At 41.8% G+C, this 23841-nt stretch overlaps 1 protein-coding gene across 3 annotated transcripts; it reads left to right on the plus strand.

The window, feature by feature from the left end:
- The first annotated feature begins 226 nt into the window (after positions 1–226).
- KNL1 (kinetochore scaffold 1) lies at positions 227–22946 on the plus strand. 3 transcript variants are annotated; one of them, XM_014257935.2, is made up of 27 exons: positions 227–338; positions 1537–1654; positions 2034–2088; positions 2929–2968; positions 3192–3251; positions 3495–3556; positions 4018–4073; positions 4406–4445; positions 4947–4984; positions 5313–5365; positions 9652–13887; positions 14218–14362; positions 14467–14534; positions 14661–14759; positions 15755–15870; positions 16100–16190; positions 16677–16793; positions 17598–17685; positions 18043–18111; positions 18461–18500; positions 18610–18711; positions 19183–19283; positions 19538–19606; positions 19738–19847; positions 20357–20475; positions 21577–21699; positions 21806–22946. In XM_014257935.2, the coding sequence occupies exons 2-27, from the start codon at positions 1648–1650 to the stop codon at positions 21909–21911; spliced, it is 6210 nt and encodes a 2069-aa protein (XP_014113410.2). In that variant the 5' UTR covers positions 227–338; positions 1537–1647; the 3' UTR covers positions 21912–22946. The 3 variants fall into 3 exon arrangements, with proteins under 3 accessions (XP_014113410.2, XP_014113412.2, XP_014113411.2); XM_014257936.2 differs by lacking the exon at positions 227–338 and adding an exon at positions 522–602; XM_014257937.2 differs by lacking the exon at positions 1537–1654 and having other exon boundaries at positions 238–338.
- The last annotated feature ends 895 nt before the right edge of the window (positions 22947–23841 follow it).

The raw sequence follows: 23841 nt of genomic DNA on the forward strand, positions 1-23841 counted from the left end.
GGCACAGTGCGGAGCGAAGCCACCGCACCGCGACCGAGCACCCCGCGGAGCTCGTGCACTACCGCGCCATCCCCATCACCGCTGCTGCGGGCGTGCGGGCCGCGGGAGACACCGAAATGGCAGCAGCGGAGCGATCCGCGGAGGCCGCCATGTCGTACGGCACAAGGGGGCGCCATGTTGTACGGAGCCGGGGGCAGCCATCCCGTACGGCGCCAATGTGTCGTCACGGGCGCGGGGTGGGCGGTTGGATTTGAACGGGGCGGCGGCGATCGGGGAGCGGGAACCGGGACCAGGGACCCGGAAAACGGGATTCAGGAGCGGAGGGCCCCGACCGGGAGGTAAGAGTGGCCGAGAGGATCGGCTCGGAGGAGGAGGCGGCGCCGGGGCAGCGCGGGAGCGGCGGCGGCGGCCGTTGGCAGGGGCCGGGGCGGGTGCTGCGGGCAGGAGCGCGGGAGAAGGCGGGGGGAGAAGGTCGGCGCTGCCCCGGGTGCGGCCTCGGGATCGGCTGGATGGAAGGAGGGCTGAGGCAGGTGACACCTGCGGTGGGCGCGGAGCGTGTGGGGAACCCCCCCTCCGATAAGGGGGGTGCGGATCGATCCGAGGTAATTAATGTCTGGGGAACGTGTTCGTGTGGTGTAATTAATGATAGAGTGATTAATGCGGGGTTTGTGGTCGATAAGTGGTTGGCGCCTGGGCTGTGTGGGCGGTAAAGCGAGGGCGCGGGGACAAAAAGAGGCGGAAAAAGGGACTTAGTGGGCTCATCCTAGCGGGGAAAAGGCCGAGGAGGGGCAGGGATGGGCTGAAGCCTTACGGAGTGATTCCCGTGTTCCCAGAGTCAAACGGGGGAATAAAAAGGGGGGGGGTGGGTTTCATCAGCACAGCGACTCAGCTCACCCCTCGTCCCTCAAGGATTGTAGAGGATTTTGAAGCAGGATTAGGGAAGAACGGTCAAAGAAGGTGGTCGGGAAGTGAATTTCAGATTAATATCCCCAATAGCAGAGTGATCGAGGCTGTTAGAGCTCCAGGTTTATCTCCCACAGCCATCTGTGTCCCTCCCTTTGTGTGTTCAGTCTGTCCGAGAGTGGGTTTAGATGGGATATTGGGGAAAAAATGTTCCCTGTATTTGGCAAATTAATTCATGATGCCAGAGGTTTATGTCCAAAAAGGAGACAGAGGAGTCTTGTAGCTTTATTCGTGAATAATGGGAGAGGCCATGGGGCATTTTCCATGGAGTCCCTCAAATTTCTGGGGGATGCAGCCCCTTTTTATCCTAATTTACATTTCCCCATTGGCTGAGGTACTTGAGAGATACACACTTCCCGAATTGAGTAGTACAGACCCTCTTCTAATGTGCATGCCCCTGTCCCCTCTTTTTATCTCTGTTCTTTTTCTCCAAGTCCAGGAATTTAGCAGGGCCTTGGATAAGCAACAGTTGGTGTCCATAAGTAACATCCCCCTTTTGCTTAACTCACCTATCAGTCTCTGGCTTAGGCAGACTCATAGATTATAAAAACACATTCCTCTTATTCCTTTCAGGAGTGTTTTAGGAAAATTGAGCCATGCTCTCCTGGTTGTATCTAGAGAAGGAGCAAGAAGCAACAGGCGCAAGCTGAAATACCAGAAAATCAGTTTAGAGTGAGAGGGAAAATGGCTGGTACGTGTCAGAACAAACATTGTCTTGGATAAGGCTTGATCTTGTTTATTTCCCAGTATTTACTAGAATCTTAATTTTAAATAAAAGGTCAGTTAACCAGTAATACTTAAATTGTTAGCACAGCTGTTTTCTAGTATGATATACAATAGGAAATATATGTCTAATGTGAATATAACAGGAGGATATTGACTTGAGAGGCCTGTTGTACTTCAGAGCATTTCTGTGACTAAAGAAGGATGGAGAGGGAAAAAAACAGCATCAAAAGCAAATAGCCAGTTGCGGGTTTATGTAGTTTTCCTACTGAGGCTCATCAATGGTTTTGAATTTTGGTGCTGAATATTAGAGGAAATCTTTTTTAATAGGAAGGGTTTTTTTGTAGGAAAAGCACATCCATCAGCAATGGACAAGATTTACACAGACCCTGCTGTGGAAAAGTGAGTTGAAATCCTCTAAGAATTTTTCTGTGGTAAAAATATTGCCCTTTAGAAGCAAAACTTCTCGAAATGCGCTTCAACATCCCTTGAATTAAATGTGTTTTCAGTTGTGAAGAAGACCAGGGAGTTTCTTTGGTGTCTGGTGAGGGGATTTCATAGTGATGGATTGTCAGGAGATGAACTGACCATGGGACTGGGCGGGGGGCAATCTGCTGAGTTTTCCAAAACTTATTCTGGGAACCAGTGCTGATATGATCAATCAGTTCCAAGCATGTTGTTTATTTAATTTCACACTTGTAAAAATAACAGAGAAATCCGTTTATTAACCTCAAACCCATGGCAGGACCATTCAGGAAATGTACCTTGGTGCACTACTGATGCCTGGAAATAGGACACCAACTTTTTCAGGCTATATAATGATAATGTGAAAGCAAACCTTTACTTGGAAGATTTCAGGTACATAACATGGTGAAAAACAGTGCCCCAAATTAGAGCCTTACAATTGATAGGACTGGGCAATTAGAGTATCTGGCCAATATTGTCCAATGAGAGGAAAAGTTGGTTAGGTAATCTGCCCCCTGGGTTATGCCCTCCTACCCATTTTATTGTGCCTATGATTATATGGTGCAAAATAAAATGTCCTTGGAGAAGTAACAGGCAAGACATAACAAAATATTAGGGATGCGTCAATAAGTGCCTGTTCACTGTTGGAAAGAAAGGTGGGAAGTACTGGGAGTTACACTGAAGCATTTAACAGCCTACAGAGCTACAAATACATGAAGAATACATAAAAGCTAAATACTTTAGGCATCAATACCTGTTTCCCTTTTCCCCCTGCAGTGATAACACGGAGCACATCAGAAGGAAGCGACTGTCCTCCGTGAGTAACTTACAGCATTCCTTGAAATAGAACTGTGTGAAGTGGGGAAAGGAGCCCTGAAAGTTCCTGGAAGAGGAGCTTGCTTGCTCTTGGGAGTTGAAGAAAAGCATTCCAAAAGAGCCTGTTGCACTGAGAGGATTGACTGGGGCACTGCTGGCTCTTAGAAACTCTCTTCAGCCAAGAAACCAGCTCTTGGAGTTGCAGCTATTGTATTTTCTTTCAGATTTTAAAGGCTCCACGAAATCCTCTGGATGATCTGGGAAATGGGAACGAAATGACCCAGGTAGGTCTATCAGGCCCTTTCCTACTGATCCTCCTCGGCGTTTTGCTGATTAAACCGTGCCACTGGGATAATGCGGGTGGTTGTAGTGCACCGTTTCTGATAATAATATTAATACTTACTATTATTTATAATTAATTATAATAATTATTTATTAATAATAATAATTCATTTAGTTTGGTTTTGTGTTTCTTGGGGAGCTGTGCCTGGCATGGGAAGCAACCTCGTTGTGTTTTTTATTGGCAGGACATCCACGTAGAGAGACGCAGGAGGAGCTCGCGCAGGGTCAGCTTCGCCAACACCATCAAGTGAGGGAGCTGAAGGGTGCACACCTACGTCCCTTCCTCAGCCATAAAATGCAGGGAGTAATCCTTCCCCCTAAAAGTGTCCTCACTGAGTAATCACAAATGACTGCAAGCAGCAGGAAGAGTCTTATATCGAGTTGGGTTGAACCCTGAGAGCCATTATGCATTTTCTCTTCCCAGCTGAAAAAAAAGCCCAATTCAGTGAAATTAATATAGTTGGGAATTTTTGTTTTATGTTCAATTTCCATTCAGACATCTTAAATGTCATAATGGCATCTTCTCCCTGAAAAATACAGCTGGGTTCAGTATACTTCTGGCTTTTGGTATCTCGTTTCAGAATGAAGAAGAAGAGAAAAGATTTAAATTAGTGCTGCTTGTTTTTTCTTTTTTTTTTTTTTTTTTTTCCTTGAATTTGGTTTTAGAGATGGTTTTGTGTTTTTAAAAACTGGTGGTTTTGTTCTTAGCTGCAGAGTCTTCCAGCAAGATCTTAAGAACAGTGCATCAGAAACAGAAAATACAGGTAAAACTCCTTTTTCTTTTCCTGACAGGCTTCCCAGACTATTAGCAACAAGAGTTTAGCTTGATTTTAAGAAATCAGAACTTCTCCGTTTGGGGAAGGAACAACGTGGCCTTTATCCTGGCCTGGCTGAAAACTCCTCAGTCACAGAGTTTTTGCCATAAGAAGACACATCAAGAGTGAGAACTTCAGAACATTGTTTTCTGTGCATTTCACTCTTGTCTCAATGTTTTATTGAGTCAGAATCATGTGGGTTGGGCAAAACTTTTAGGATAATCAAGTACAAATGTGATCATGCTTCTCATATTGTAATGTGGTCATTTTCTTAATTTTAGGGCATTCAGCAGATGAGAAGGATGATACCTTGACCAATCAGTAAGTATCATGCCTGATAGATATTTGTTATTATTCAATGTTTATTATTACCAAACCTTTTCCTCAGAAAAAGATAAAGTGTTAGTCTGGCCTCAGAGTTCTTATAGATAAAACACAGTGGTGGGATCTGTAAAATTAAAATGACTTGGAGGTAAAATAACAGACAAGACACTTTGTATTGGAGAAGGAGAATTTCATAGAACCACAGATTCTATGAAAAAAAAAGAGTTAATCTTTTCTTCTCACTTAAAAATTAAAATGCCACTGTATGTTGAACAGTGGTTTGTGGTATAATAGATAATTTCATGGGAAAAATAAGATTGTAACTCAAATTAGAATATATTGAAGACAAATAAGCAGTGTCTGGTATCTGCTGCCCAGACCCATGTGAGGTCTGCCACAGAATTCTGTGCAATACAATTCTCTGCCTCTTCAGTTTGTTGAGCAAGGCTTCTCTCTGAAATCTTTCAACAAATTGTTTCTCTAACCCACCTTTTGTAGGAATGAAGACCCTGTGTCTGTTTCTTGTGAGATCACTGGTGAGTTTGAAAACAGATTTAATAACTAAATGACTCTGTTTATTTAAAGCTACTGATTATGTTTGAGAAACTTTAATGTGCCTGGAGCAGTCTCCCTGCCTTGGGAGAGCTCTCTCTGGATGGGCTTTGTCCCTTGAAGTTGTTTACAAGGATTCTGTTGTGCAAGTCTGGGTGGCCCTTTGAGGTGCTGAAGGGAGTAATGAAAATATTTTTCAGAATATATTTGGGTTTAATTGTATTTATTTACTCAGCACACTGAGCTTCAGCTCAGTGGATAAAATAATAAGCAAACAGTACAAAACCTGGAGTATTCCCTTTCTTTCCACAGGGATGAACACTTTGCTTCATGCCCCCATCCAGGCCTTGGGGCAGCCGACTGAGGTATGTGAAGGCTTTGATTTTTTTGGTGCTGAAAGTACCAGTGTCCAAAATACATCACAAGAATTTGTGTAGTAAAGATCAAAAATGTTAACTGCCTAAAAAATAAGCCTTTGTGTTCATATAAAATTCTCTTGAAAGTGAATATTCTATATTTATATTTTGTGTGTCTATAAGTGTGTCCTGATAGGCATTAGACTGCAACATAAATAACTCTTGCTTCTGAAATTCCTTTATAACTTCTCAGTAATGAACTAGTTCTTCCATTCTTATCTTCTTTGCAAGCTTTCATGAGCCTCACTTACTTTTTTTAGTAATACAAGTTTTTAAGGCAAATATGATAGTCATAATTATTCATAGGATCACAATTATATTTTGCAAAAGTAAGGCAAACTAACCAGTCAGAGAAAATACAAGTTCTTTAAATACTTTGTTTAGCTATTTACTTTCTTATTCTGACATTAATTCTCAGCTAGATGCAGCAACCAGTCCTTATTTTTATCATCTGATTTAACTGTCACATTTGGAATGTGCACACAGCAAGTATTGTTGTTTAAATTCAAGTAACCACATATTCCTTGTTTGTGTAACAGTAATAGGTCTAAAGCTAATCTGTTTTGTAAGGTCCCACATGTTACAGAAGTTACATTCTGTAATTTGCCAAAACCTTGCACTAATTTTAAGACTACATTTTCCTTCCCAGAAATTAAGAATATAGTTCTATTATTATTACTATAAATATGTAATTATTTATAATTTTCATCTAGATCTAATAAATAATATTTCCTTAGAAAGCCATATCCTATCTTAAAATAATAGGATTTGCATATATATACATAAAAGCTCCATGGTGTGAGTCAGTCTTGTCTGTGCCGTGTTTAAGGTGTGGTTGCTTGTTTTACCCCCATGTGATAAACTCGGGGTCCAATTCCTTCCACTCTGAATGCAGTGTAGTTCACCAGGGGGACTTGATATGGTCCATTCCACTTCTCCTGGGTTGGCCCAAAACTCCAGGCTCTCTTGAGCACCAGATCTTCTGGTTGGAAAGGATGTACAGGCGAGTCTGGTCCCAGTGATTTGGTAATAATGTACCTTTTAAAGCTTACAAAAGTTAATTTTAATGGTATCATATTAATTTCAGTAAAAATTTGAGACTTCCCTTGCCTTCTTCGTGTGGCATGGAAAAGTTTCTGGCCATCTAAAGAAAGTACTAAAATACTAAAATGTACCAGCCCCTCATTCTGCCTGGGCAGTTCTGCAAATTCAATTTGCCAATAATTACCTGGTGAATTCCTCTGTTTTGCTACCCTTGGAGGTGGTCTTCCTTCCTTGAGATGATTTTGCAAGACAAATTACTTATTTTTCAGTAACCGATCTTAATTTCTGTCATCTTTGTGCTTACCATATTCTTTTATGAATTAGTTACAATGTTCCCTGAAGTGTTTCTTGATGGTTTTAGTTCTCTTACCTTATACATTAATTTGGAGCTACAATTACTCACCTATATGAGTTTACTAATCACTTGCTGGGATTTTCTGTAGCTGTGGTGTGGTGTGCCAGGTGCATCCTTCCATGCACAGATAACTCAAACGGTTTGGTTCAAGTGTGAGGCTCCCAGTGCAGGGGTTGGCATTAAGGTTCTTTCAGGGCTTTTCAGGCACTATTGACTCTCAGAAGTCCAAACAAAGTGTTTCTGGTGGAGGACAATGCAAAAGTTTTGCCAGTACCCCAAAATTGCAATCCATAACTGGCACCATCCAGCTTTACCTAGGAAAGCTCATAGTCCTTGGCTCTGGAGTCTGGCAAATGGCTTCTTTTCAGCTGCTTCCCAAGCTTCTATTTTTCCTGCAAGATCTCAAAACTAAAATATATTACTGCTTCTTTGCTAATTTGTGACATTTTCTTTGACACCCTGTATCCAGATTGTTCTAATAAATGTAGCAGACATACAGTAGCATTGAGTCACTTACTTTCAGTCTTGGTTGCTGGCAGAATACTTTCTAATTTTGTGTGCTGTCAAGAGTGTGTACAGATGAGTTACCACTGGATGAATATCAGGAATTTTTCATTAATGGCCCTTAAATCTTGCACTAATCTATAACTGATAATAACAATGTGTTATATTCTGATTTATATTCTTTCAATAGTTTAAAAATTTTTATAAGTCTCTCCAACTTCTCCTTGCCTCAGACTTATTAGGATAATTGGGTTTGCATTACCAGTCTGGCTTCAGGTTTGAGAGTACTCCTCACCAATTTGGCCACCTTTGATCATCCAGGCATCACAGTTGCCCATACCAAAAGGGTTACAGCATTTTCTGCCTCCTCTGGGATTTTGTCCAGCTCTTCTGATTCCTGTAACATAAAAATCTTTGCCTGGATGGCTTTTGATTCTGGTGTTTCAATTTGTATTTCCCCATCCTAGAAGTTATTTGAGCATCCAATTTTCCCAGTGAATCCCTTCCTGACAAGGGGATTGAGCATTCAGGAGTATACAAATTGGAGTTTCCCCCACTGTTTTATTAATTTAAGTAGTAGTTGTTGTTGTAAAAAAAGCCTGTTCTTTTTCCTCCCTGTTGCATTCACAGCACTTTCAGGTTCTGAGCTAAGTTTTCCTCTGCACTTACTCAGTACTCAATAAGTTGTTTCTGTATCAATTAAAAAGTTTACCTTTTTATTCCCAGCAATAATGTAACAGGGCTCAGCTGAGGATGATTCCCCTGGTTCCTTTAGAGGGGTTTTTCATTTTCACTTAAGGTCTTGGGTTTGGTAGCTTGAAGAGCCTGGTTTAGGTTCTTTCTTTGGTTTGCCTGGCTTGGGGACACTCCTTTTTCCAATGCCCCCTTTCTTTACAAATTGCCAAATACATTTCAGCTATCAGCTATCAACACAAAGTGCCAAATACATTTCAGACACTAATTATCACAATACAAATTGCCAGATACACTTTAGCCACTAATTAATACAAATTACTAAAGTATACTTTAGTCACAAACTGTTATAATGATCAACCAATTGTTTCTGAATGAGGGGGGTCCTGATTAGGGTTTCAAACACTTTAGCAACTCTGTCCAGATTTTCCCTTTAAACTCCTGCCACCTTTCTCCATGACGTTAAATCCACCATTAAAAACAAGGTTACTGGACCATAATTCCCAGCTACCTGCTGGAGGGGAGCCATCAGAATTTCCCTGGCATCTCCCTCTCCTTGCTGCCTTCTAGTGCATTCCACAATCAGACCAAAATCCTCCTATCCCCTAAAATGTTCTTTCTGTTCCAGTCCACTTTTCCAAGACTCCCTTATGTGTCTAACCATATTCCCTGGTGAGTCATGATTCATCCCCTTTATTCTTTTCCACAGAGCAACCATCAGCTCTAAATCATCCTCCTCTTCTTCTCACCTGCACTTTAAGCACCTCTGTCCCATGCTGCACACAAAACAACACCTCTTTCAACCCTTTGCCTTTCTTTTCCTTTTCCAGTGTACAAGGAATCCCATCCCACTTGTTTTCCTTCTACAAAACAATGTTAATTGCAATGTATATTATACTGCAAGGTTCCATCCTTAGGCCACTTCTCTTGATCTTCCAGCATGTAAAGTGGCCACCACTGATTGAAAACTTTTATAAGTTTTCCAGTTCTCCTTCTTATACAATGGGCATTGAGCAGTTCCATAGGCCAGGACTCACCAGATGTAGAGAATTTGTCATCTGGTAACAAATATATTCATTATACTTGATAAAATATAATATATCTAATTACAATTTTCCCCCCACAGCTATAAAACTGTAAGTGTTTTCTGCTAGAGACTAAAATCTCCCTTATCAGTGGTGAAAAAGTTTTTTGAAATATCCAGCATGGTGCTGCTGCTTTGGAGCAGATGGACAATAAACTGGTGGAAATCATGTTGTAGAGAAATAAAAATTATTGATCCATAAGCCTCAGTATTTTGATCCATATTGATCCATAAGCCTTGGTCTGTGCTTGCTAAGATGTGGCTAGATGTGAAGTGTAAGATGACACACATTGTTTCATTAAAATCCATTTAAATATGGTATATTTGCATCATTTAGTCATTGTCCTTTCCCCAAATATGTTACTGCTTATCAGGGAGGCCTGAAATTAACAGGTTGGGTTAAAAAAACCAAAAAAACACAGAGCTAAAACCTTAGGACTTTACATTAGTCAACATTACCTGACTTCTGTTTTAAATAGAATAAACCACTGATCATTTGTTTTAAGTGCCAGTCACTGAATTCTCCTTTTTTTTTTTTTTTTTCCTGTTTTTCAGTGGCATGATGTGGACCACACCGCTCCAAGGATGGACAGGCAGGACACCACCCTCCTCTTCTCAGAGGAGAATGAGATGGAGATGACAGCCAGTCACACAGCCATTATCTCACGGAACCTCAGAGCCCAGCAGCCTGACAGAACCGAGAAAATAGACTTCACCTCCTTCCTGGCGAAGTTAAACTCCAGCCAGGGGAAGGCAGAAACCAGCAAGGAATTGAGTTTGCTCTCTGACCCCACAAACCATCCAGGCCCCTCTTTGGAACAGAAAGAGGAAGCCACTACTGTGAAAAAAATAGATTTCAATGAATTTCTGCTGAGGCTGAAGTCAAACAATCCTGCTGAGACAGCTGACAAGGACAGTGTTTGCTGTGTCCCTTCCCAAGGCTCGGGAGATGTGACACAACTGTCCGGGGAATTTGGCTATTCCCATGAGCTGCTGGACACCTGCAATGTGACAAAAGTGTTTCGAGGCCGAGAAGGTGGGATGGAGATGACAAAATGTGAGGCAGCTGATGTTAAAATTCCATTCCCTGGCGTCAGTGAGGTTCCACCAGAGCAGTGGGAGTGTGTGGATGTTACCGAGGCGTTTGCAGACGAGGGCATGGACGTGACAACCAGTCACACTGCAAAAGTGTCCTTTGCCCTCTCCACTGTTGGGAACCAAAGTCTCAACTTCCAAAAGGATTTCCCACCCACAGAGTCAGATAGTTCTGTGTTCATGAGAGCATCTAATCATGACTTAAGTGTTCAGCAGGACCCTCAGCTTTGTGCAGACAGAAAAGCAGCAAATGCTGAAGGCAGAGGAGAGCTGCGAGCTGGGAAACGGGAGGCCAGGGCATTGTCTGCCATCCAGGGATCCGTTTTGTCTGAGACCGTCTTCCGAGGGGACAAAACTGTTGTGTTTTCCAAGTGTGATGACATGGAGATGACTGGGAATTACACAGACATCATCTATAATGCTAGCATCACAGAAAAGGACAGTTTGTGCCATAAAACCTGTGAAAAGCCAGTGAGTACCAACCCTCCGCTCCCAGGGAGCAGATCCCTGGCATGTGGCACCATCCCAAAGGCACCTGGAGATGATCCTACTGCTGGGCCCTCTAAAATCAGTGCACTTGAACTGCCTTCAGCCCCACGTGGACTCGTGGAAAAAGTGTCCCAAGCTTGTGGTCCTGCTGCAGCCAGTGCTGGGTTTGGCTCATACACACATCTGGTGGCTGGCAGGTTTGATCCCTCTGCAAACACCCAGCTCGTTTTTCCAGGTGAGAAGACAGTAATATTCACAGAAGAAGACATGGACTTGGCTAAAACCTGTGTTAAGGATGGTGGAATGAGTGTTGGTAATGAACATCCCAGTGCAGTGTTCACCTCTGTCACATGCAAACCTCATTTCCTGGGTAACAGATCTGCTTTTTCCAATGTAACTGAGCAGGAAGAAATGGAAATAACAAGATGCCACACTGTTTTCTTTGATGGTCAAAGCAGTGGGGTAGCAGCAGAACCGAAACAAATGCTCTGTAAAATCGTTCCAAGAAAGAGCCAGAACAAAAATGTCACTGAAGGTGACATATCTGCATATTCTGTAGATATGGACAAGGAAAACGTTGAAGTGAGGAATATTGATGGGAATATTAAAAAGAACCAGGCTATGGAAAGGAATGCTCAAGATATTCGGATGATAATGGTTGATAAGAAGCTTGGAAAAACCAACTTCCAGGCAAGTGGTCTGAGTTCCTGTGCTAAGAGCATGTGTTTGTTACAAGAGCAAAACAGAGGAGTCCCTGAGAATGTTGTCACTAACACTGGTGCATCCCTGTCTTTGCAAAGCCAAGAAGTTGTACCACAGCCTCTGGAAAAAAACCTTCCAAGCCTCTCAGATTTCTCCACAAATGACACAACAGGCATGTTTTTATGTGATCAAAGCATGGACATAACCAAAGCTCATCCTGCTGCTTTTGAGATTGCTCCTATTATCACAGAACAAGAATCCAATGATTACAATCAAAATGCTGCACTATCCAAGCAGCTGCAGAACCAGCCCTTCCCATTTTCCAGTCGTCGTGGTGTGGATATCGTGAGTCAAACTGCAGCAAAGGAATGTGGGGACTTGAAAATGAGCACCCATAAGCAAATTGTTACTGCTTTGGCTCCAAGTGGTTCATTTACTTTCAGTAACAATCCTGCTCCCTCTGGAATGAGAGGAAATGAACAGTTTGGGACAGGAATAAATGCAGATGGCCAAAACTCAGAGAGGCAAGAGAAACCCCAGCCTGTGAGGGCAGTAAGCAAAATATTGCCAACCCGAGGAGACTCTGACAGACATTTTTCCATGGGTAAAACAGGTTCTTCGAGAAGGGATTTAAAAACTCCTCCCTCAGCTCATGGGCTGCCCCACAGGGGTGCAGAAGAGCCAGTGTGGGCCAGGACATCTGAGGTACCCAAGGGAAGTTCCCAGTTGTCTGGAGAAAAGTCTGTTGTGTTTCCCCACGGTGAAAACATGGACGTGATTGGCAGGTGTGTGATGATGGTTCCAGATTACAACATCAACATTTTTTTGTCACAAAACGAAGCAGCACCTGGATACTTTGGTCAAGGGGGAGATGAAACTCTGTCATTAGAAAAAGGGGCCACAATGACAACACCGGCAGAGCTGAGCGGGCGAGAGGCTGCAGGTGGCAGAACCATCAGTTTTGCTCCAGCTGAGGATATGGAAACCACCACAATGCACACAGCACAGCACATCCAGCCCATCCCAGCCATTCCTGCTGACAAAACCATCGTGTTTGCCCACGACCAGGAGGACATGGACATCACTGCATCCCACACTGTTGCTGTCAGTAAGAGCATCCGTGGGTTTGAGGCCCAGCAGGTGCCTCACACAAATGCCCAGCAGCCACCACAGCACATGCACAGAGGGTTGGTGCCCTGCAGAGGTGAAATGGATTCCTCACAATGTGCCACAAAACCTAAGGATAACGCCAGCATTCCCTCTTCTGCTTCATCAGACACAGCATTTCCTAGTGAGAAAGGAGCTACCCAGCTCCCCGGTGGCACAACACCACATTCTGTCTATTCTGTCTCCCTTCGAGAAAGTACTGTGGATGTGGGGGCACCACAGGATCATGGCCCTCCCACAGATAATTCTGTCCCAGTAAGCAGGGAGCAGGATCTGACACCACCAGAAAAACTGCAATCAAAGGGAGTATCCTTTGAGTTCCCAAGTAAGGGCCCTGTGGATCACAGGGAAGAAAGTGGCAGCTTGGGATCCTGTGTTGCTTTTCCCATGCAGGGATCAGATCCTTGGAAGGGTCATCCAGATTCCCCTAGTACTCAGAGAAACCAATTAGTGGAAGAGGATTCATCTCGATGTGGAGATTCAGATTTGGGCTTGGCTGGAGCAAACCTCATTCCAGGTGCTAACAAGGAATCCAAGAAAAATGAGGAGCTGTCAGGTGAAGGGCAGGCGCCTCCAAAAGACTTTCAAATAAACTCTGAGCCAACTAGGCAACCTTTGGTCTGTGACAGTTCAGGGGATCAGGCACATCCCACTCTTCCACGAGCATCTTCAGGTATTTTAGGTGTTTGTTCAAAACTGATAGGTTTGTCAAGGAAATCTGTTTCTCTTTCTAAAACTGCTTCTTCTGACCCGTTGCCCAGTTCCTCAGCTCAGCCAGAGGATACCCTGAGGTTGGGAAAAAACACTGTCAGTGAAGCTAATAACTTCTCTGATCCCAAAAAACAGGAAAACACAGGTTTGGAATCTGGAGCTGATCCTATAGGAATGGTGCCTAAGGATAAATATCCAGGAATAAATATCCCTCTGGGTATATTCCAGCCTAAACTACCAAACAAGAGAAATCGTGTTTCTAGTGCACAAGACATAAATACAAAATCAGACAGAGTAGAAGCCTCAGTTCCAGGAAACACCAGTGAAACCCCAGGTAACAAGTCCAGCAGGCAGAACTTCAGTCCTTTTCAGTTCATAGCAGAAGAATTTCTCCCTGTGTGCCTGGAGGAAATGGATTCCAATGAATCTGTCAGCTCTGAACTCGTGGAAGACGCTTGGGATGATAAAAATAAAAACCAAACCCCCCACTCTGAAAAGGCTCCATTTGAGGAGACAAAAACTTGCAACGTAAAAAGAGCTTTAGGACAAACTGGGGAGGATCTTCAAAACCCAAAGAAGGCCAGGAGGGATCAACATGTGGATGCTGGGGCCTCTCAAGACTTGGAGGTGAGCTTGGTCCCTAACTGTAAGGATATGAGAATACCAGCAGGGCTTAAGTTTTGGGGGTGTAAGTGGATCTGTCAGTATGGTTTTCTTGTTTTTCATAATCACCAGCTTGCTGTCATTCTCCTGTGTCATTCCCTGTGGTTTTTGTTGTTTTGCCAAGTTAGAAGAATCAGGTTGGTGTGTGCAACACAGGCTGAATGAGGGATTTGCCAATTCTCTGCGTAGTATCCCTTTAATCCTTTTAAGGAACAGCTACAATAAACCACTAATCCAGTTAGGTTGTTTTCTATAACTATATTAATTTATTTTCAAAAAATTTGATAATATTAGGTGACTCTTGATGTTATGCCTGAGGACCGAGCAGAAGTTGATAAAGCTGGAGAACCTCCAAGTCGCTCAGTTAAAAGCTCTGAGTGTCCTCATGCCAACACCAGCAGCTCCCTGGATTCTGTGAAGGCTGACATAGAATCAACAAGTAAGAGATCATTTGTGATAAGAGTCCCAAACTTCATGTTCTTTGTCCTGTAAGAATGTTATTAACCCCACCAATTCCTCCCCCTTTCTGTTTTGTTTTCCCAGTCCATCGCAGCAGTCATGTGGAGTCCCAGCTTCTCACGGACAGCATTTGTGAAGAAAATTTATGGGAGGTATGGACAGGGCTGGAAGACAGAACTTCCTGTCCTAACAGGAAAAAAAACTCCTATGTTTATACACCAGTGAACATTCTGTCTTGAAATATGGACTTACTTGTGTGTTTTTCCTCAAATGTACAGAAATTCCAGAATGGTGCTATCACAGTTGGGGAGTTTTTTACTCTTCTTCAAGTCCATGTTGTGATTCAGAAGCCCAGGCACAGCCAGCTTCCAGCCAATGTGAGTGCAACAATATAATTTACCTTCAATAATTCTCCTTTGTTAGTTTGGGTCTTAATTTTTAGCAACTCAAACATCTTTAAATGAAAATCAGAACAGATTTCCATGTCCTCACCAAATACCATATATTCACGATTACTGTTCTGGGATAAATATGCTAATTCTTGCTTTTTAAATTTGTTTTAAGGACTATAAATTTGAAAGAATTAGAAGATCAGTCTGATCTTTTCACTTTATCTTCTCACTGTGTCCATCAGCCACTACTGCCTGCAGCTGCTCTGAGCTTCTCCTGCCTCTTCTGCTCTCTCCTTTAGGAATGCTTCTCTTGCTACTCTTCTATTTCCTCACCTGAAAAACAGGGAAGAAACACAGAACAGAAGTCAGACTTCTAAATCCTTTCCATTTTAATTTAAAATGGGCTCTCCCAGTTTAGATACAGTTTATTTTACAAATTTATTCATACTGAGTTGTTTCTAAATATTCATGAGGCTTAATAATGCTGCTGCTGTGGACTAGTGGCTGATAAAAAACAGACACCATCTCCACAAAAGCCCCTGAAATCTTTCTTTGAAGGACTGCAAGTAATTCATGTCAGTTTTTTATGAGCTTTACTATACAGGCAGCTTGCTGAAATACCCCCCTTATATTTATTTTAAGAAATAAAGCTCCATAAGGCTTCCTAAGGCTTTGATTCTGAATTAAGCATAACTTTGAATGAAGCATTGTTTTATTTGGGAGCATTCTTGTTATCTGCATAACATACACATGTTTTCAAGTCTTCATCTAAAAGGGAGACTTCTTTCAGTAATATTTAATTTCAGTTTTTTGAGCTCTAATGATGGGGCACATGTACAAAAGGAAGCCTGTGCTCTGGTGTGAGGAAACACAAGGTGTGAAAGCAGAATTTAAATGATTGGAAGTTACTATTTCTGAAAAATATGGATTTTTTCTTAATTTTTTTTTTCTTCCTACTTTTCCCTGTGTTTTTTCCTCAGTGTGCAGTTAGTGCACCTCCCACTGCAGAAGATCTCATCTACAGCCAGTATGTTCACCGGCCCAAGCTGAGGATTTATGAGGAGGATTGCCAGGACCTGTCTCGGAAAATAGTGGAGTGAGTGGTTTTCCAGTCACACAGTTTATCAGTAATTCCATTTTTTCAGCTTTGGGTGCATGGAAACGGCCTGAAGAAAGTTAGCACATTACATACAGGAAAAGTAAAAATATAGTTAGTCATTTATTACAGATTTAGAAGTGAATTGTATAAATATCAACGTGCTGCTTTATGCGGTCAGTGAAATTTCAACAAGACTTCCAACATTTTTTTCCCCCCCATATTCCAGGTTAAAACCACATGTGACTGTCCTGGATCAGCCCTTGGTGAACGTGATCAGGAGTTTGTGGGAAGTAATGAGAACCTGCACTGATGAAGAGGTAACGGTGCATGGAGAGAATGTTTGTGTGCAATGAAGAAGTGAGGTTAATTTATTTATTCACATCAAATAAGAACCAGAATGGTCACAAAACAACAGCAGGTGAAACAAGGCAAAATAGTTTTCTCAGTGGAAAACTGCTGAGAACTTCCAGCATGCCAGGAGAATGCAAGGAAATGTGTAATTTGAAATATACTAAAGGGGAAACAAATGACCCATAGTCACTGCATAGAAAACCCAGAAAATTTATAGAAGTATCCCACAAGGCTTGAGAAGGCAGATCAAGGGATTTTTGTTTTCTGTGGTTCTAATGGCAAGAATAAAGATCTAGTCCTTGAAAATAAAGAGTCTAAATTGATTAGAGACACAGTATTTTTCATAATTCATCAGTTTGGCATAGGATATCACTGAGGTTGGGTGCTGAGCTAGATTCAGGAAGGATTATATTTCCATTCACTTTCTCTTCTGTATTTCCCATTCGTCACAGCTGAGTAAGTTTGGAGCAGAACTGAACAAGATGAAATCCTGTTTCACCAAAGAGGCTAAAATCTTATCTCACAGTGAGAAGGAGACGTTGTACAGGAAACTGCTGCAGAGTGCTGAGGTAAGGAACCACAGGATTGCAGGCATTTACCTTTAAAAAATCACTTCTACCACATTTATTGTCTTTAAATGTGTGGGAGCTTAATTATTAAAAGTGTGTACTCTCATGGAAGTTTCTTTCTTATAAATACATTTCCCTTTTATTTATATGCAAATGTAACATTGGGACAGTGACTTTCTTGCAGGAAAACTTGTAGGAACCTTCTGCCTAAGAGTTTTGATGATTAACAGAGTGAGAAATGGGAGTATTAAAGGAAACACCACAAAAAATGAGTTATTTATTCTGTAGCAATACCAGTGTTAGTAAGTAGGTAGGTAGTAGGAGCAGCAAGTATTAAAGAATAAATTCTTCCTTGTGAGGGTGCTGAAGCCCTGGCACAGGTTTGCCCAGAGAAGCTGTGGCTGCCCCTGGATCCCTGGAAGTGTTCAAGGCCAGGTTGGATGGGACTTGGAGCAAGCTGGGGTAGTGGAAGATGTCCCTGCTCATGGCAGGGGTTAGCAATTGAGTGATCATTAAAATCCTTTCCAACCTAAACCATTCAGGGGTTCTCTGATAAGTGACAAGGAATGCATTGTGACAGGGATGGAAGATGAGTACATATTAAAGCTCTAGATTCAGTAAGCATTTAGTAATTTCTTATTATTGACTACTCCCCCATGGTTTGTCAGTTGCCTCTTCCCTCTAATGACAGATTTCATTAGCTGTTTTAATTAATTAGCAAGCAAAGAGCCCCATGGTGATCCCAGAAAAAAAATCAGCTTTTAAAATGGTATCAGTGAATCAAGTACAATTTTCCCATCTTAGGAGCAATACAGAAAGCTCCAATCAAGAATAGAAAAGGTGGATGACTGGATGAAGGAGGCAGAGAGCTCCGTAGCTGCTCTGGAATCAGGTGTGTATTTCAAAGAGGTGGCAAATATGCTGCTTTCTCTTTTTTCTGCAGAGCTGCTCTTTAAAAGGTCAGGTCAGGGTTCTGTGTTTGTGATTGTTTGATAGAAACTGCAGTCAGAACTTGGCATTAGTGTGTAATGATGCTCTGTAGTTTCAGTTCTTTTCCTTCAATGCTTTGAGTAGAAATCAAATTGTGCAGTAGCAACTCTAAAACAGTGCAATCAAACTAGTTTTGCTTGTTATTGTCACTTTTTGAGGTTTTAGTTAACTTAGAAGTGCTGAGATTTCTAGAGCCCACAAACAAAAGTAAATATTGAATCTAGGAGTTCTGCACAGACCTGACACTGCTTTCCCACAGATTCTTTTTGGGATGAAGAGGAAGATGGCTGCAGTGCTGGAACAGCAGGAGGGCAGAACATACAGAAAGGTAATGGAACCAGCTGAATGCACTTTCTGTCTGGTGTTTTAGATACTCCACCCGCACCCTGATGCATTTACTCTGAAACGGGTGCAGACTCTTTCCTGCATTGCACATAGCTAATTACATAGGTGTTAAAGAATGAAAAGGACTGATTTTTCCCTGGAAAAAGGGAATTTAGAACTTGCTACCTGAAGAGTGTGTGCTGGTTGTCATATTCAGCACTTTATTGTCCAATAATTATAACCTTTAACTCCATAAGAACAGTGAGTCCACAGCAAACTAGGACTTCCTCCTGTGCTGCTCTTTTCTCTCATTTTTTTTTTTTCTTTTCTTTCCTTTTTTCTCTTTGCTTTAGAATTGAAAAGCATCACAGCCCAAGAAGAGGAACTTCTGAGGTAAGATGTCAAAAAAGGATTTAGGAATCAGGTGCACACTCAGATTTTAGAGGCTTGATCTGTTTGTAACCACTGTACTGCATCTCATGAGATTGGTTTATCCTTGCAGAGAACTGTCAGAGATGGATGCTGAGGATGAGCTTGATTTGGCTGAGATGGAAAAGCTCAAGAAGACTGAAAGGGTCTGCCTAGAAATCCTGAAGAAATATGAGTAAGGAAAACACCTCCAGGTTTTATTTTTTAGTAGCTGTTTCTGGGGCCTCATATTTGTACATGAATGTGTTTGGTTTTGGATTTCCTTGTTATTTGATGCGGGAAATCTTGGAATACCCATCTCCTTGCAGCCTAAGGTAGGCAATAAAGCCTTGAAGAACTTCCATGTGTGAGGCAGTTATCCCATTAGCAACTTTGCAGTGGTACTCTGTGATCAGGTTTTCTATATCCAACTCTCCTTCAATCACTAAATTGACATTTATATAAAATTTATGGTAATATGCTTGCATTCCCAACAGATTCTTATATTCTGTTGGAGTGAAAGACTTTGGCTTTGGAAAATTTCATTGCTGTATGATGTGGTAGGAGCTGCAAGTGCATTTAATACTTTGATGTTTGTCCCTCAGGAAGTTATTTGGGTTGGTTGGTTGAAACTTGGAGTGACAGTGGGTTTTTTCCCCCTTTTCAGCTTCACTGAGTGGGAGTTGATGGAATGGAGTGAGCAGCAAGCTGTCTTTAGTTTTCTTTATGATTCTGTGATGCTCACAGTTGTGTTTGGACCCTCAATAGGTGAGTCACAAAATGGGTAGGTTTGTGTTTTATGAATTTGCAATGTTAGAGAGTAGAAACCTGAAATACCCATGTTTGTAAAGATCTGCTGAAAATAAATAGGAAATAGAAAATATGCTACAGTGTGTAAGCTGAGAGAAGTGGCTTTGAATACGTTTTTTATATGAAAATTCAGAAATGTATGTAATGCATGTCTGTTTCTGAAGATGAAGTAAGCATGGAAATAACTGGAGTTTTTTGACTTTCTTTCTCAGATGGTGAGTTTTTCGCTGCACGTCCTTCCAGAAGCATCATTAGCCTGGACTTTGAATCTTTCCTAGATGGTGAGATTTTTGAATAGTGGGAAAGTAGAAGCCCTGCTAATCTGTTGTTGGGAAGACTAAATATATGCTTGATTTTCTAATGCTTTATGAAATGGCTTTTCAAAGATTTCTGGTTTTCTTTTGTGTTGCAGAGGAACAAGCTCCACCCTCCTCGTGTTTAGTCCAAAAACTCATCTTCCAGTTTATTGAAAGTCAGGGAAGGTGGCAGGAAAAGTGTTCCACACTGCTGTACTTGCCCCAGGTAATGCTCCAGGGAAACTTAGAAGACTCTGAAAAATAATCCAATTACTATTTTCTGCAACAGAGAAAATAGAGCTGAGCTGAGAACCAAAGCACCTTAATGAAAGCTTCAGGAATGCAAATCAAAATTTGCTTCTGAAATACTCTGAGGTGTGACAGGAAATACTTGTCTCTGAAGGCAGGAGTCCTAAAAGCTGAACTTTATTTAAAAAACAGGGGTTTTGCCTGAAAAAAAATTGAGCTGAAGGTCATTTTGCCTCCGAAAGAATGTAGGTTTAAATTGCCAAGCCAAACTTTTGTGTTCCTGTGTGACTGCTGGCAAAGCTGAAAGGACAAATTTAAAGCAAAAAATGCACATTTGTTATACTTGTACAATTCCATTTTTCCATCCAAACTGAGGTAGCAGTTAAACCATGTTTATTTTTTGTACTTTCTAGGATGAGCTGTGTGTTCAGGCATCACATTGTCACCCCCTGAGTGCTGATGTTGCTTTTGTGATTTCTCCCCCAGGCTCTCTTTGACATCTCCTTGGTGGTGAGTCGCTGCAAAATCTTGGGAGAGGAGTTGGAATTTCTGCAGAGGTGGGGTGCAAAATTCCATCTCCTGGAGACAGATATCAAAGGCACAGAGTGAGTCAATTCAGATAATGGTGATGGGATTGTTGGGGTGTCCTGTGCAGGGCCAGGAGCTGGACTTTGATGATCCTTGTGTGGGTCCCTTCTGACTTGGGCTGTTCAATGATTCTATAAGATGGAATTCACAGTAGCCTTAGGAAGGAGGGTTTAGCTAATCAGAAGCTAATACACTGAAACAGTTTTGATTTGGTATTCTTAAAAGTGACATTTTATGGAGCTGTTTTTAAGAGCAATTTAATTTATTTTCATACAATTGCACTGTAGTGTCCCAGTGCATGGAAATTAGGCCGTTCATGAATTCATTGATTTTAGGACTATCAGACAGATTCTCCCTCCGTGCTCTTTTCCTGCTTGATTTGCCTTTCTTAAACATTTAGGCCAAATTCTAGCAATGCTAAGGAGACAGAGCCAAGAGTTTACCTTTAGCTTAGGGCTTTGTTTTCTTTAGTCTTGTGTTTGCCTCAGCCAAGCAGAATCAGTTGTGGAAGGAGGGATGCACTGAAACTGAAGTTTACTTTCTTTACTTTCCATTTTCCCTTGATACTTCCCAATTTTGTGGCATGTCCCAGTTGTACAAAGCAAATACAATTTCACCTCATCCTCCCATTATTGATGCATATCTTTAATTAAGAAGTGTCGAATTATTAACTTGCTCTGTCCACCTTGGTGCTGTTCCAGAGGTTATTCTAATTTTGTAGCTCCCTTTGCAAGAGTGCCAAAAAGCCCATTGAAATGGAGGCAAATCAGTCCTACTTAAAGCATTAGAAAACCTTAATTGCCTGGGAATGTTTTATGTTAACTAGAGAACATATTTTCAGTCTCCATTCTCCCATAATTTCTGGATGGTTCTGTGAATTATGTGTGCATTAACTTTTTCTCTGGGGGAAGTTGGAGGGTTGCATTCTGAAGTGATAAAGTGTGAGGAGCCTTTTTTATCTTATTCCTGAAGTTCCTGTGGGTCTGTGCTGGAAATCTTTAGAAGTTACTGCACTTGTTGCATCAGTGACATCACTTATTTCTGCTCCTGGCACTAATTCCAAGGTGGAAGCAGCCCCTTTGATTGTTTTGCATGGATCTTTGTGTTTATTTCCACAGGGTGAAGCTTCTGTTCTCCTCTTCTGTGGCTTTTGCAAAGTTTGAGTTGACTCTGTCTCTCTCTCATGATTACCCATCTGCTGTACTTCCCTTCAGGGTCCAAACCCACACTGGGAATATCGGGTGAGCTGACAAAACACTTCTGCATGCAACCCCATTCCAAAGTAGGGATGGGGGATTGAACACTCGGGATCCTCTCCAACACGTGTGATAATTTTATCTTCCCCAGGGAGAAGGAAATTGCTGCTATTCTTTCCAGAGTTCCAGCTGGTCACCTCTATCTGCAGAGAATAGTCACCTTGATCCATCAGGATCTGCTCCAGGGTCCCAGATGATCTACTGGATGCACAGGCAGGACTGAAGCAGTCAAAATGAGTAGTCTGTGAGTTTAGAATTCCCGCTGTGTCTCCCTGAAATGGGAATGCTGTTACCCACTCAGCTCTAGTATTCCTGCCTATTTAGTATCCTTGTGGCTTAGATCAAGTAGAATGCTTGTTGCAGGCCACAAGTTTTACAAAAGCAGGGGTGTCTAAGGAGGAGAAGAAGGAAATTCCTGGATCCCGTGTAAGTTCAAGGTGCCTTTTATCTTCTGTCAGTCACTGGTGGTCATTCCTGTCACAGATAGTAATGACTGGATGGTCATTCCAAGCATGGATATTCTTCTGCCATAGCCCATTAATTTTTTCATTTAAAGAGCTCTTGGACAAAGCAATGATGAGCGTTCTCTAAATTATTACAACTGGAATTTACTTTTGCTGTCATTATTTCACTACCACGTACAATTTAACAGATCCCACCATGTCCATTGTTTATCCATCGCCTGGCACCCCTCCCATGCCAGACATGATATCCCTGCATCTGATTAATTAACCAATTAACCTGTAGCAATTAACCCCAGTCACCAAAGTCAGAAATATTTTTGGAATTAAGGCTAAAACTCCCTGTGCTTGCCCACAGACTTTGGGATGCAACGGCCTCAAAGCCGTCACTGTGATTCTCTGGCTGGAGTTAGTTCTGACATTCATTGTCTTCATGAAGCACTATCTCTGGGTGCTGGGGCACTGTCCCAGTTGGGAATGCCATGGAATTTTAGCAAGGAGACTGAACTCCTTAAACCTGTGAGTATCTGTAGCTTGGTTTTGTGTATAATTTTGTGTATTATGTGGGTCTTGCTGTTGGAACTGATCTCACCCTGACTGTGTTGCCAAGCCAAGGCACCAACCCTGGCTCAGCTCTCAGTTCTGCAGCTGCAAATCTTTGCACCCTGTAAAATTTGTTGAATTTAAAAATGTTTTCCTGTATTTTAGTGTTTATACATTTTATCTTTTTACAAAGTTTGCGTCTGTTTGAAAAGTGGAAGTTTAATAAAGATTGGGTTTATCACTCTTCCTGTTTCAAATGGGGAGTATGGGCTGCTCTATTTAAACTGGTGATTGAAAATTCAATACTAAATTAAATCCAAAATATTGAAATAATTATGTTAAATACTTGGGAAAACTTTTCATAATATGATTTTTTTCCCTTGCCTTTGCTAGTGCTGGTTTTCTATATCCTGGCTTTTCACAAGAATTTATTGTATTTTAATTAGGAAGATAGCACCCAAATCATTCTCAATTTATGTATTATAGCTGGAATTTTGAATTTCCCCAGGCCTTTCTCCTGTGCATCACTAACTAGCAAAGAGTGCTTGCTGTGGCAGTTTTCCAGGAGCATTATCACCTCTTTTTAGGCTGGTTTTCTTTTCTTTCAGTGGATTTACACACTAAAGCATCAATCACTGTAAAGACTCAAGTGAGTTTTTGGTGTAGTTTATTATATTGCTCTGAATATTGAATCAAAGTAGCAGGTGAAGCCACACATTTGTAGTAGTGAAAAAAGGAGCTTGGAAATTATTCCATTATCCAGCTTTAAAAAATCATGGAAAACTTCACTTCCATGTCCAAAGAATCAGCGGCTCCAGTCTGTGTACAGCAAGGCCTCAAGGTAAAGGGATTCCATCAAATTCAAGGGATGCAATTCCAGTGAGGAATTCCAACCTCTGCTCTAGATGTGTCCTGATCTCTAGCTGCTCGTTCTTGGGTTCTGGCTGAGGAATTGTTACTGCTCAGGAATTGCACGGGCTGCCGGATTTATGGGGGCACAGGGCTGCGCTTCAAGAGGGAAAAGGAAAAAAAGATTAAATAAGGGAAGAAAAACAGTGGAAAGGAGAGAGAGGCAAAAGGGAAAGAGCAGGGAAGGAGAAGAAAAAGCGAGGGTGGGAAGAGG

Source organism: Pseudopodoces humilis, chromosome 7 (assembly GCF_049639895.1).
Source record: "Pseudopodoces humilis isolate 2021_Gansu_Grassland_sample_001 chromosome 7, ASM4963989v1, whole genome shotgun sequence".
Lineage (NCBI taxonomy): Eukaryota > Metazoa > Chordata > Aves > Passeriformes > Paridae > Pseudopodoces > Pseudopodoces humilis.